At 43.8% G+C, this 13,649-nt stretch overlaps 1 protein-coding gene across 1 annotated transcript; it reads left to right on the top strand.

The window, feature by feature from the left end:
• Positions 1 to 9,783: 9,783 nt before the first annotated feature.
• Positions 9,784 to 12,304, top strand: slc35g2b (solute carrier family 35 member G2b; the record flags this gene model as incomplete). The annotated part of the gene is made up of 2 exons (XM_079291613.1): positions 9,784 to 9,901; positions 11,025 to 12,304. The coding sequence occupies exon 2, from the start codon at positions 11,054 to 11,056 to the stop codon at positions 12,302 to 12,304; it is 1,251 nt and encodes a 416-aa protein (XP_079147739.1). The 5' UTR covers positions 9,784 to 9,901; positions 11,025 to 11,053.
• Positions 12,305 to 13,649: the final 1,345 nt, after the last annotated feature.

Genomic DNA, 13,649 nt, shown 5'->3' on the forward strand with positions numbered 1-13,649 from the left:
CAAGGAATGTTTGCGGAAAATGTTCCCTTCACTACGATCAAAACAAAGTGCCCCAGCTCATGGTCTAATACACTGAGAGCAATGCCGGTGTGAGCTTCGTGATTCGTGCTAATTGTCAAATGTCAGCATGCTAACATGCTAAACTAAGATGGCGAACAGCATGTTAACATTGTTATTGTGAGCATGCTCATGGTAGCATTTACCTCAAAGCTGTACTGTCAGTCTCAGAGAGCTGATGACATCGTTGCAGATTTTTAGTCTCGTTAATAGCTTATAAACAGCAATGGGACCGTATGAGCCCAGTGGGCTTTCATCCTTCTTCCTGCACTGCTTATTATTTCTTATCTCTTTTATGTTTGTGTATTTCTAATTAAATTGTGCAAATAAACATAAACTTAAAATACTATTTCACGGAGAGTAATGAGCTGCGTCAGGCTTTGGCTACACAGGCAGAGCTTATTAATATGTTCAATCCATTGTTGGTTTTGGTCTTTTTGATGGGAATGTTGACAATGTGAAAAAATGTAGAATAGCACAAGACCTATTCTGTAGCAACATCAAGCAGTTGCAATAAATCAAGACCCACTAAAAACCAGCTTCATTGGCAATGCCGTGAAACAGCTTGTCTTTTTCGTATTCTCATTTTATGGATTGTCAATATCAGCGACAGAACACCCAATGTTGAAGAGGATGGTTTTGATTTAAGTCTCTGTTTCACACAGAGGGCTCCAGTGAATCCATAATACCCCGAATAAATCGCCTCGCTCTCTGACCTTTCTCATTCCCAGTAAACTCTATCTTAAAACAGCACTGTTGTGATGCAGCTGATGATTCATTCTCTGTCAAATAATGCCTCGCGCTCCTTTGATGATCTGTCCCCAGATCTAGCGGCAATTGCTGGTGTGTATCACAGTGATGGCCCCGTGTGGGAGAGGAGTCATCACATGTCATAACATCCTGCATCTTTTACCCTTTTCTCTCTGATTAAATTAGAAATCGGGGATTGAATATGATAAATGCATGATACTGGACAGCTTGTCTTGTAGCTGACTAGTGACTCCACAAAAGCGGTCGAAGGACACGTTTATTCTCGCTCAATTTGATTCCCGTTGTTTTGAGATTGATTTCATTCAGGCCCCTCGGTGGTGGTGGTGTATGCCTCAGCAGCCTTCCCGTGAGACAACTGAGGTGTAAAACAGAATATCATATTGATCCATTTTCCTTTTTCATGGCTTTGTACATTAGAGTGATACTACTGTTTACTTCTGATACTGAATACAGCTAAGAATTATCTGTGTTGATCTAAATTTACCCTGAACTGAAGGCAGAACACAAGACAAAAAGGCAGCGTGAATTCATTCAAAGTCAGTGGTACGCGGCAGATTTTATCGGTGAAAGCACAAATTGAGTCATTTTTGCAATGAATAATTCACCTATTCACCCAGAAAATTGAAACATAATAAGCTTCCAGTAGAAACTGTATCATGTTCCTGCATTTGTCTCCTCGCTACAGCTGGAATAATATTCCTCAGGTGTCAGCAACCTTTGTAGCTGACTTATGAAAGCTGAACAAAAAGTTTACGATAGGATCTTCCAGTGATGTGCTGAATGTCAGGCCTGGGTCGGAAATGATTCAACATGATCCAGAAATTGAAAAGATATATTGTTAAAGGGCAATGAAGCACCTCAGTTTCCCCTGTGGGAGTCAATGAAGGCTCATCTTATCTTTTCTTAAATTTCTAAATACATGAAAATGAGAGCGTCACTGAGTGTCAATGCTGTCACTTCAACATCAAAAATGAACGGTGGTCTTTGCAGGTAATGTTTGGCATCATTTGCACGCAGAGAGCGAGCAAAAGATGCGAGACGGAAATTCACCAATGAGGGGAATTAATTGTTTATCGGGATTAGATCTCAAAATGATTTTAGATTTTAGTGTGAAATTTAACACAGAAATCCCTTCTTGAGCCAGGCCTCAGAATCAAAATGACTTTTGATGAAGATTCATCGACTCCACACCATCACACGACAGCCTTTTCAGCACATAAAACACTTTGATCAGTGTTGTTATTGTTCTGTCTCTACAGCAGCTAAAGCATGCAGTGCTCTCTCACACTGTGAGAGTGTGATTTATGCAGCCACCGCTTGGTTCATTTTGCACCTCATAATATGAGTGACATCCTCCGTGCTCCCCATAAGCGTGATGGATGCATCCGCGGTGGCAATAAACACAACACAGGTTCCTCTTGGGCTTTCAGTCTTTATCTCGCTCTCTCTCTCTCTCTCTCTCTCTCTCTCTCTCTCTCTCTCTTTCTCTCTCTCTCTCTTTCTTTCTTTCTTTCTTTCTCTCTCTCTCTCTCTCTCTTTCTCTTTCTTTCTTTCTCTCTCTCTCTCTCTCTCTTTCTCCTTCTCTCTCTCTCTCTCTCTCTCTTTCTTTCTTTCTTTCTTTCTCTCTCTCTCTCTCTCTCTCTTTCTCTCTCTCTCTCTCTCTTTCTTTCTTTCTTTCTTTCTCTCTCTCTCTCTCTTTCTCTCTCTCTCTCTTTCTTTCTTTCTTTCTTTCTTTCTTTCTTTCTCTCTCTCTCTCTCTCTCTCTCTCTCTCTCTCTCTCTCTCTCTCTCTCTCTCTCTCTCTCTCTCTCTCTCTCTCTCTCTCTCTCTCTCTCTTTCTCTCTCTCTCTCTCTATTGCTCTCTCTCTCTCTCTTTCTCTCTGTCTCTCTCTCTGTCTCTCTGAGTGGACGGAGGTGTGCGGAGCCGCAGGAGCGGAGTTTTTGAGAGCGAGAATTTACGGTTTTTTCGGCATTTTTCTTCGTTGGGTAATGTTGGGGATGGTAGTGTAGTGTAGTGTGGAGGGTTCACGGGGTGTGTGTGCACGTTTAGGGACTTTGGTTGGGGGTGTTTGTAGCCGATCAGCGCGAGCTGTCGGTGGCTAGGCGCCGCCATGAGCCTCATTGATTTGACCAGGAAGCACGGGGTGCGGATCCCGCCGCTGTTCGGGTGTTCGGTGGAGCAAATCAGTCTGGCAGTAGGTGATCTTATCGGCCACAGCAGCGTGAAGTCCGCAGCACGGATGAACAGCAATGTGGTCGTATTTTTGGATTGCGTAGAAGCTGCGGAAGTGGTGGCGGAGACCGGGGTGGAGGTGGGCGAGCTTTTCCTACCCGCTTACGCTCTCAGCTCACCGGCGGTAACAGTCACCGTATCAAACGTTCCTCCGTTCATTAGGAACGAGGACATCATCAGAGAGCTGGCCAAACACGGGAAGGTGGTGTCTCCGGTTAGGAGAATGTCCTCGGGGTTCAAGTCCCCGCTGTTACAACACGTAGTGTCTCACAGGAGACAGGTCCGCATGATCCCCAGCAACAGGAGCAGGGAGGTGAACCTCGTGTTCAAAGTCACTGTCGAGGACTTTGACTATGTCATTTTTGCGAAGACTGAGGGGTTTAAATGTTACAGCTGTGGGAAAGAAGGACATATGAGCAGAGAGTGTCGTGGGGAAAATGGGTCTCATGAGGACCAGAACCAGAAAGGCACTGAGGAGGAGGGCAGAGGGGACAAGCAGGACGGACATGAGGGGACAAGTGGAGCTCAGGAGGCGAGGGTGGAGGAGACAAGTGTGGCCCAGGAGGCGGGGGGGGAGGAGACAAGTGCGGCCCAGGAGGTGAGGGGGGAGGAGACAAGTGTGGCCCAGGAGGTGAGGGGGGAGGAGGCAAGTGCGGCCCAGGAGGTGAGGGGGGAGGGGACAAGTGCGGCCCAGGGGGTGAGGGTGGAGGAGACAAGTGCGGCCCAGGAGGTGAGAGGGGAGGAGACAAGTGTGGCCCAGGAGGTGAGGGGGGAGGAGACAAGTGCGGCCCAGGAGGTGAGGGGGGAGGCGATAAGTGTGGCCCAAGAGGTGAGGGTGGAGGGGACGGGTGTGGCCCAGGAGGTGAGGGTGGCGGAGACGGGGGTGGCCCAAGAGGTGAGGGGGGAGGAGACAAGTGGGCTGCAGGGAGTGAGGAAGAGTACTGGAGGACAGGTGGAGGAAGGTAGTGAGGTAGATATGGAGGAAGACGAGGAGCAGCTCAAGGGTCCTCGGATGAAGAGAAAGAAGGGGGAAAATCGTGGAAATTCACAGGCCAAAAAAGTGGCGATGACAGCAAGTGTAGGTGCTGCTGAGAGTGAGCCCAGTCTGGAGACGGACTCTGAATCCAGTCTGGAGAAAGACGCTGCTGCTGAAAGTGAGCCCTCTAAACACGAGGCTGGCAGCCGGAAAGACTCTGAAGGATACAGTGTGGAGGAGATACAGGAGTATCTGAAGAAGAGCAAGAACGTGAAAGGAGCCAGAGTGGAGGACTACCTCTCTGACACGGAGAAGCTCTCCAGCTCGGCCAGATCGCACATGAGGTGCAAGGACAGAGGAGGCCTCACGAAGCAGGAGGGCTTCAGACTAAAGAAGATCGTTCAGACATTAAGGAAAGGGATGAACAAAGATGGAGTTAAGTAAAGGGACCGGGGCCCACGTCCCCACACCGGCTGTTTTACGGACCGCTGGGGGACGGAGCCAGGACGGGCATCCAGGACGGCACGACCCAGGTCTCAGCAGCATGCTGGACCCTCTGAGGACTCAACCGGCGGAGCAGGAGCATCCTGAACTCCTGACTCTACAGATCAGTTTCAGATCTCGGATTAAGTGCAGGGCTGAATGAACTCAACGATTCGTGTACATATTGTGAAAAGACACTATTTTTGATTGGTTTTTGTTTTTGTTTTGTTGTGAAGAGTTGCTTCTAATCCGTTGCCACGGCAACGATGTTTTTGTTTGTTCATATTACTTGAGGAAAGACCAAAAAAAAAAAAAAACGTAAAATAAAGGTTTTAAAAAAAATCAAAAATCTCTTTCTCTCTCTCTCTCTCTCTCTCTCTCTCTCTCTCTCTCTCTCTCTCTCTCTCTCTCTCTCTATCTATCTCTATCCAGCTTTAAACTATCCCAGAGAACAGACAGGACTTTCAACAATACAGCATCCGTGGCAGCATGATGATTCATTTCACATTTACATAATTGTAAATCAATAAATTGTGCAGAACACTTATTTGTGAATCAGAACAGAGGAGATGTAACGCTGTAATGGGCTGACAGAAAAGGTCATTCTCATGAGAGGAGGCGTCTAGTCAGAAGCGTGGCATGTATTATAGAACAGCACGTACACACACACTTGCACACACAAAGGCTGCCGTCATCAGGCCTCGCAGGCTGGTCTGTGGCAGAAGTCTAAAGGGGATGAGTCACAGGCTAATCAAAACCAGAAATGGCCATGTCTAACTCTGATGTGAGGTTAAAGGACCCGGGGCGAAACTGGATGTGTGTGTTCCAGATGGTCTTTGCGATGTTCTTCTAAGATAGAGAAGAAGAAGTTGGTTTTTTTCTTTAAATGTGGCAGCCTTTCTGTATAGACTTGGTACTTTGTACAGCCTAAATAAGTATAACAAAGTATAACAAAGCAGACATATTCACTCCATTGAACAGCTACAGAGGTTCAGCACACACGTTTACTCACACATATGCTTGACTTGACTTAACGATGTCTATCCATGGTGAAAACTGAAGACGTCTTCTCCACCTGTATCCTCTCATATGAAGCTGCAGAGTTAAGCAAACAACACAGCTCGCTGTAATTCCAGATTTCCCTTGCTCACCCTCATAATGTCACTGAGTCCGAGACATTTCAAACGGTGCCCCAATTGTTAGGTGATTGTAATCTGAATCTTGGCAGGAGAGCAAATAAGTGTATTTTCCAAAGTGTTCCTATTCCTTTAATGTACAGTTGACTCAGATCTATACGAAAAGTGTCATCATGTAATATTTGCCCACATGTAACAGCCTTATAACAATCAGTGGTTCTTTAACAGTTGGACTGATATTAAATCACCTCTGTCTGCAGAGGTTGATCCTTCATGCCATCATGAAACGTTTCACCAACAATGTTAGCCGCAAGAATGCATGCACGCACCCAACATGCACATCAGTTGTCTTTGTGTTTATGCAGTCAAACACACAATGCAAACAAATGAGACACATTTTAAACTGACCCATCTGCTGCTCACACTCAATCATGCTCGTCAAAGTGTCAAGGTACGAGCTCGCTGGGAGACAAGTGAAAGTAATGGCAGACCAATCTGCAATTCTCCCAAATGGTGTTCTGATTGGAAATTGCCTCAGAGAGAAATGATAAGCTTTACTGACTGAGTTATGAGGAGCTCTCACAGGCACAGCAAAAAATAAGGAGAATGAAGATTAACAGCTGCCGGAGCTTCAGGATCCAATTATGCTTCACATCGGCTGCTCTGAGGAGCTGATAATATCACAATGCATGAATAATGTGTTAAAACTCATCATCTGCTATAATGGGAACAAGTTTGATCAGGGGTGTGGAGTGGTTCTTTAAAAAGTCAAGAAAACGGCTTTCTCTTTAATAATAAGCTTCCCACAGTCCATTTCAAATGATATTGTTGGAGCAGTGATAAATAATTGCTCTGATTTTTTGGAGTATGAGGATTTCATTTTATTTTGAAGTGTGTCTTTTTAATCTTTCAATTAGTATGTCGGCTAAGTGTGCTTTGATTACAAAAAGGCTCATAAGTTGTGACAGTAACTATTGTAATGACTGATGACAGTACATTTACAGCAATATTGCTCATAGTTTTCTACTTATTAAGATTCAGTTAAATCCTTTAATTACCTGTCTCTAATTCTGCAGCTTCTGGCTTGTGGTTGGCTGAGTGCATAGTGGTGTGGGCATGGTTACTTTTAGAGTTGGATGGTTTATGACTGAACACATGACGTCTTGTGACTAAACAAACCCGATCTTTGTGTTTACTTTAATATGCTGAGCTCAAAGCGTCACACTGTGGTGAAATCTGTGTCTATATTACAACAAAAATATATATTTATAATAATTATAATATGCATCGCATCTTTATGTAGTACATGTTCATGATCTTGTGAACATTGGCAGGGAAACAATTGGTATTTGGTCAGGGTGGAAGAGAAGATATAAAACCGGAGAAGAAGATCCTCTTTACTAAAGTAGGAGTCCTCCTCATCTCATACATATTTAAAAAGGCTCGATTTAGAACAAACTGCAGAGTTGGCCCATTGATGTTTCATAGAGGAATGAGGCACTATTTGGTTTTGGGCTCTGCATATATAAACAAAAGTGCAGGTATAGCTTGCCAACGGGGATGAGCTATTCTCAGAGCAATTTCTGCAGGTAGCATCGTGTTGGAAAAAGTTTGGCTTGGTCCTTGACAGCAGGGCAAGCATTAACAGTGTGTTCCTGCAGACAAAGTGGGAGTCTAACACCCAGCTGGTCTGCAGAATCCATAGGATTTACATTTAATTGCAACGTATGTTTGTAGATATTAAGCGCTGGTCCTGTTTGTTAATAAGGAAATTGTCAGACATGTTTTATCTCATTGACTATGGTACACACGTCTATTCTCCCACCACCCACACACAAATTGCCTATTTAAGCCATCATTTTCCATTTATCCTACTTCGTTTCCTCCATGTGACAGCCCTGCTCTCACCTTCCCCACTCTCCAAATCCTTAAATTGCTGTATAAGCCTGTCAGTCAGTGTACCAATAGAAGGGATGGTGGTTTGTCGTTTTCTGCTTTCCGGCGAATAAAACTGAGGTATAACTGCTTCATCAGTGTCAGATGGCAAAGCCCCGGATGGAAGATAAATGAGCCACACGTTCGTCGTTAGAGGACTGGGAAAGCAAAATACAGGCGATCAATAGAAAACACACCATGGCTCTTATATTTATTTCACAATATGCTCACCAAAAAGCCAAAGGGGGTGATAGAATTCCAATTTTAAAATATCTTAGTCTCGCTTTTTATTCATCTGTGCATAACCTCCTTGGAGCAGATGAAAAATATTTTGTACATGACTTGAGACTTTTCCACTCATTAACCACATGTAGTACAAAAGGACTGTTGTTCCTGTGCAGAGTACATCATTATCAGTTATGTATGCTGGCTTTTTACAGTATTGACATTTGCTTTGAAATTTGCTAAAGCTGCCTGATGTAAAATGAATGGTCAGGATTAAAGAAGCTTAAGGTGTTACTATCTCTTTAGAGATATTTAACAGAGCCGATTAATTCCCTCCGTTAAGTCAGATAACAAAAAACTCTCCAGCTTTTCACTTCATTGAACTCTTCAGCAGTATGCATTTCTCTTCAAGTTAATTGTAAGAACCATCCACAAATTATTATGTTGTGATTATGCACAGTGGATGGTAAAATGAAAGGTTAAATGTGAAAAGAATACCGCTCTCAGCATAAAGACTGGAAGATTACCGAATGAGATATGACGTGTTAATTGGTGAGCTTTTGAGGTATTGGTATAGGCAGATTTTTTTGAAACCCAAAACTGTTTCCCAGGGCTTCTTATAAGTATAAAGGATAAGCATGTCTTATCTTCCTTAAATGTAACAGATTTGGACTCAATCAACAACATCACAGCAATCGCAGCAACACATTTTGTGAGGGTGGTGAACATGGAAATAGGTATTGCGTTTAATTATTCATTGATGTTTTAATTATTCTGACTAACACATAAATATGACAAGCCCACATAGTTATATGCCAATAATTCTAAAATATCCATCCTCCATCTAAGCCAAATGTAGATCTACTTAAACCTTCACTTTAACTTGAAAGTAAATGCATTATTTTTGCTGACGCTAAAGCGCCATTATCTTTCTATCTTCTGCAGCGTTGACGATGCATTTGTTCAAAGGATAATGAAACAGTCGTAACAAGTATTGCACCCAGAGTAGGTAAATGATGTGGCTTTAAGTTCATATCCCCTGCCATCTGATTGATTTGTTGTAAATAGCTTAGTGTAAATGTTGACACAGAGTTAATTGCCACATCACAAATCACCTTCCTCAGTGAACTGTGCCAATTAAAGGCACAGCAAATCAGCTATAGTGGCAGCATGATCTGAACTACCAGCCGAGGTTCCTGTTGCATTGCCTGGGGGTAAACTCAGCAATCTAATTGTAGTGCTTTCAACTTCCCCCATCTTGAAGTGACTATATATGTTGGCCTGCCTTTCATCAAGCCCCAGTCCTCATATGCAACCTCCCCTTTACTTTGAGGTTGTTTTACAGCCACTAAATGGATCAGTGAATTTAGAGAGTGACGGTTAAAAGCGATCGTCCTTAAGACAGACACTGTTCTTGGGGCAAACAAACATTTTGCAAATAAGACTAGATCAGCAATCTAGCAGGGGACAAACCCAACCCAACCCCTATAACCATGAAAATGACATATGTCATATAAAATGCAATTAAGCGGATGCAGGTGGAAGATGGGAGGCACATGCTTTTATTTCCTTCACCACAGTATAATTACTTCAAATTGATAAATCAAATATTCCTCCTAAAGTGGGGAGGATTTAATCTTGTGACCATAATGATGATGATGATGACTGGCCGACGCACATCCCTTTTCCCTCCTGAGAGATGACGAATGAGCGGGTCTAGGTGAAGCAGTCTTGGGGAGGAGGATGAGGAGGAGGAGAACCCACAGTCTGTGACAGTGGCAATTGCTTCTCTCCGCGGCTTTCCAACCCTGCTTCTTCATCATCACCAGCATCATCATCATCATCATCATCATCATCATCATCGCCCTCAGCAACAGCCGCTTCAAGCAGCAGCAGTGGGGGCAGCGTCCATCGACAGCGGGGCGCACAAATAAACCGCACGCATCTTCAAGAGGCGCTCGACTCGACGGGGAAGATGGGGAAATGGCAGTTGGCCAAATGTAAGGATCAAGAGATGAAACGAGGTCTTGATTTATGATACAAACCCGAGTTTATGCATCAATAGGAAATCATCAAACAACAAGAGGTAAGACGATATTGTGTTTTTCTTTCTGCACACAGATTTCCTACTATGCAAACGCTTCATATGACCGTTCTTAAAAATGTCCATTGGCAGCGATTTTTCGGAATCTGGGTTGGACGCTCTTTGCCAGTTTTAACCTAAATTAAACTACATTTTAATTTAACATATATTTATCTCGGATTTCTGGAATTAATATTTGATCAATCCATCGTTAAATTGGGTAGAAGTGCTCACAGCACTTTAGGTTTCTTTTCAGACTCGCAAAGATGAAATGTTTTTATATATTTTTTATCATTATCCCTCGATCTGACGTCATACTACAATCGTTTATTATTCGATCAAGTTGTAGGTTCCCAAAAGGAGGAGCAATTGTATTTAAGTGGAGAGAAGGCAAATAAGAGTATCTATCTGCCCCCTTGTGGTTTTATTCATGCGGTGTCTTCGGTGATTGACAACATGAATGCAGTACAATAATAATCTGGAAAATGTTTTTAAAATGTATTTGTTGCTGATATCTACAGGATTTGCTTAAATATATACATACATATATTATCTGTTGATTTTATTACAGTTTGGTAATCTCACCCTGAAACAAAATCCCGTTGCTGTTTTAAGGAAACATCCAAAATCTCTCATGACTGATGGGACCATCCAAACTACACAGCACGATTTAACCCTTTCACACAGTCCTTGTTCCAGGGTTTGATCATTTATGGTGTGCAACTCCATTCATCTCATAAGTGGCCCACATTCATGTATCGTCCCCTCTGTGGATTCCTGTTAGGTAATTCCATCCCCATCAGACTGCATCAGCCTCAGAGTGTTTGCTGCTTGGCTTATTTGAGCTCACATGGGGTATTTATAGACGTAACACAACGCAAGTGAGATAGTGGTGATAGAGTGTGTGCTTTATGCATGCGTTTGAGTGTGTGTGTGTGAGGGGTGGATACTAAGAAAACTATTTGAGAATTACATTTCTCTCTGTTTCTAAAAAAGCTCTGTTTTGACTGATTAGGGAAATTAAATCAGACCACAGGGCAACATGTATTTGATTATTAGTTCCAACACACTCTCATCCCAACGAGCCCCATGCTAACCTTGCAATGATTTGTGTGTTATTTTTCAGACTACCCCCATCTGAAAGCATAAGGAAACATGGATGTATCTTCATCCTCGCTGCAGTATGGACCAAAAAAGCGGGTAAAGATTCACCCAAACACAGTGACAGTGAAGTATGCCACTCACTTCCCCCAGCCTGGCGATGAAGGGTACGATGATGCACCCTCTTTTGAGGAGTTTGGCGCCTTCGCGGAGGCTAATGTGGGAAAGAGACTGGTGTCGGACACCAAAGGTAGCAGGACTTTGTTTGGAACCATGGAGACCCAGCCTAAGCAGCCAAGTGTGCAAAAAGACAAGGGGGTAGGGGGCCAGCTGGCCAGCTTCGGAGAGGCGAATGTGTTGGCCTCCAGGGTGACCTGGATGGCCTTGTTTGGGGCAGCAGTGGCTCATGGTTGCGTGGCACTCATTACCCGTTTAGCAGCTGACCGCTCTAAAGTGCCCTCCCTCGAGATTCTCTTCATCCGCTCCGTGATCCAGGTGCTGTCCATCCTGGTGATCTTCTACTACCACGAGGCCCCGTTTGGCCCTAAGGGCTACCGCCTGCGTCTCTTCTTCTACGGTGTGTGCAATGTGATCTCTATCACCTGCGCCTACACCTCTTTCGCGATAGTACCACCCAGTAACGGCACCATCATGTGGCGTGCCTCTACCACGGTCTTCAGTGCGGTACTTGCCTTCCTGTTGCTGGATGAGAGGCTGGGCTACACAGATGTGGTCACGGTGGTGGGAAGCGTGTTCGGTCTGTGCCTGGTCATGGTGCCGAATGTGGCAGACGAGGAGAAGTCCAGGCTGGGGTTTTGGAAGGAGGCCTTTGGCTACACGATGACAGTGATGGCTGGCTTGACCGCTGCCCTCTCCATGATCGTCTATAGAGCCATTAAGGAGCGGGTCAGCATGTGGACGGCACTCTTTACCTTCGGCTGGACGGGCACGGTGTGGGGTGCCTCCACCATGTTTATCATGCAGGAGCCCATCATTCCTCTGGATGGGGAGACCTGGGGCTATTTAATCGGGATCTGCATCTGCTCCACTGTGGCGTTCCTCGGAGTCTACTATGCTCTAAACAAGTTTCATCCAGCCTTAGTTAGTACAGTGCAGCACCTAGAGTTTGTGGTGGCCATGTTCCTCCAGCTCATTGTTCTGAGGATGATCCCGTCTGTCTACGACGTCATCGGAGGCCTGGTCATCATGATCAGTGTGTTCACCCTGACGGGGGTCAAGCTGTACCGGGTGAGCAGGGCCATTCGGCAGGATTATCAAGAGATCCTAGACTCACCCATCAAATGAGTTTTGATATGTCAGTCTATTTGTTTACAATGTTGCTTGGTTGTGCAAGTTAAAGAATGTCTGGATCTTCATCTGATGATTTTGTATTGCTGTGTTGTTGGAAGGATGCCAGTTATGTAACTAATGTCTTAATATTTGTGTGTGAAATAAAAGACAAATGTAACATGGTGACATATGTCCCCCTGACAGTACTGCTTTAATGTCAAATTGTGTCGAAGACCAAAAAAGAAGAAAGAAAACGAGTCAGTTTAATTCATGTGATTTATTTAGCTCTAACATTTTGAACCATATTGAATCTGGTCTTGTGAGTGGCGGTGTAAGATAACCATTTTAATGATACACACCTTTTATAGTAATAAGGTGTGGTGCATCCCTCTACTGTCACACTGCCACACTTGTCTCACTGTGTAAATGTCAGCCCAGAAATCATTCATGCTACATACAAGGAATGAAAGAATAAAAATAAATACCATCCATGTTTCACAAAATAACTGGTATTGCTTTTCTTAGCCTTAATCTGTTGCTTGCCAAGATGTGTAATTTCCTCAAACAAAATGCTATAATAGAGGAAACAGCATAGGAACAGGGGTGGTTACATGGTTTGTGGAAGAGCAATCCTTATTGTATGCACAAGCTTTCCCTTTCAGTGCTTTCTCTCTGCCTCTCACGTAAGTTCTTGCACCAGCAGCCGCTTGATATTTAACACTAGTGGTTACATCCCTGGGGGCTGCTTCTGTTCACTTTCAGACGCATATTAAACTAATGCCCAGAGGCAGGTGCGCTGTATTGAATTAGTGCCCTTTAACAACATGAAACCATCCGATGTTTCTTTTACTAGTGGACAATTCAGTAGTTCACCAGTGCTGTTTCCTTTCTCTGTATAGAGAACCAAGCCCAGGCAGTCAGTCTCTGTGATTTCCCCACGGCAAAGCAACAGTGATGGAACGAGATAAAGACATAATGATGACTCAGAGCAGATGAAAGAGGACATGTTGCGTTTTCAAAACTGACACGACATGGATGTTTCACAAAGAGCCCGGCAGGTGGCATTCACAATCCACTACATCACTTAGTCAGAGTTAGCTGTAGTGAAACCTTATTACAGTCAATCATGATGGTGGTAGTTTCATATCCAGTGGTTAATAATGATTAGCTGAGGCAAGGCAAGGCAAGGCAAGTTTATTTGTATCGCACATTTCAACAACAAGGTAATTCAAAGTGCTTCACATAAAACCATGAAAAGCATCAAAACATAAGGCAAAAGAAAAGGAGATTTAAAAACAATTAAGAACATTCATTGCATTAAAACATTTTTTTTTTAAACAGTGCAAGAAATAAAATACAG

Source organism: Melanostigma gelatinosum (genome assembly GCF_949748355.1).
Source record: "Melanostigma gelatinosum genome assembly, chromosome: 20".
In the NCBI taxonomy this organism is placed as follows: domain Eukaryota; kingdom Metazoa; phylum Chordata; class Actinopteri; order Perciformes; family Zoarcidae; genus Melanostigma; species Melanostigma gelatinosum.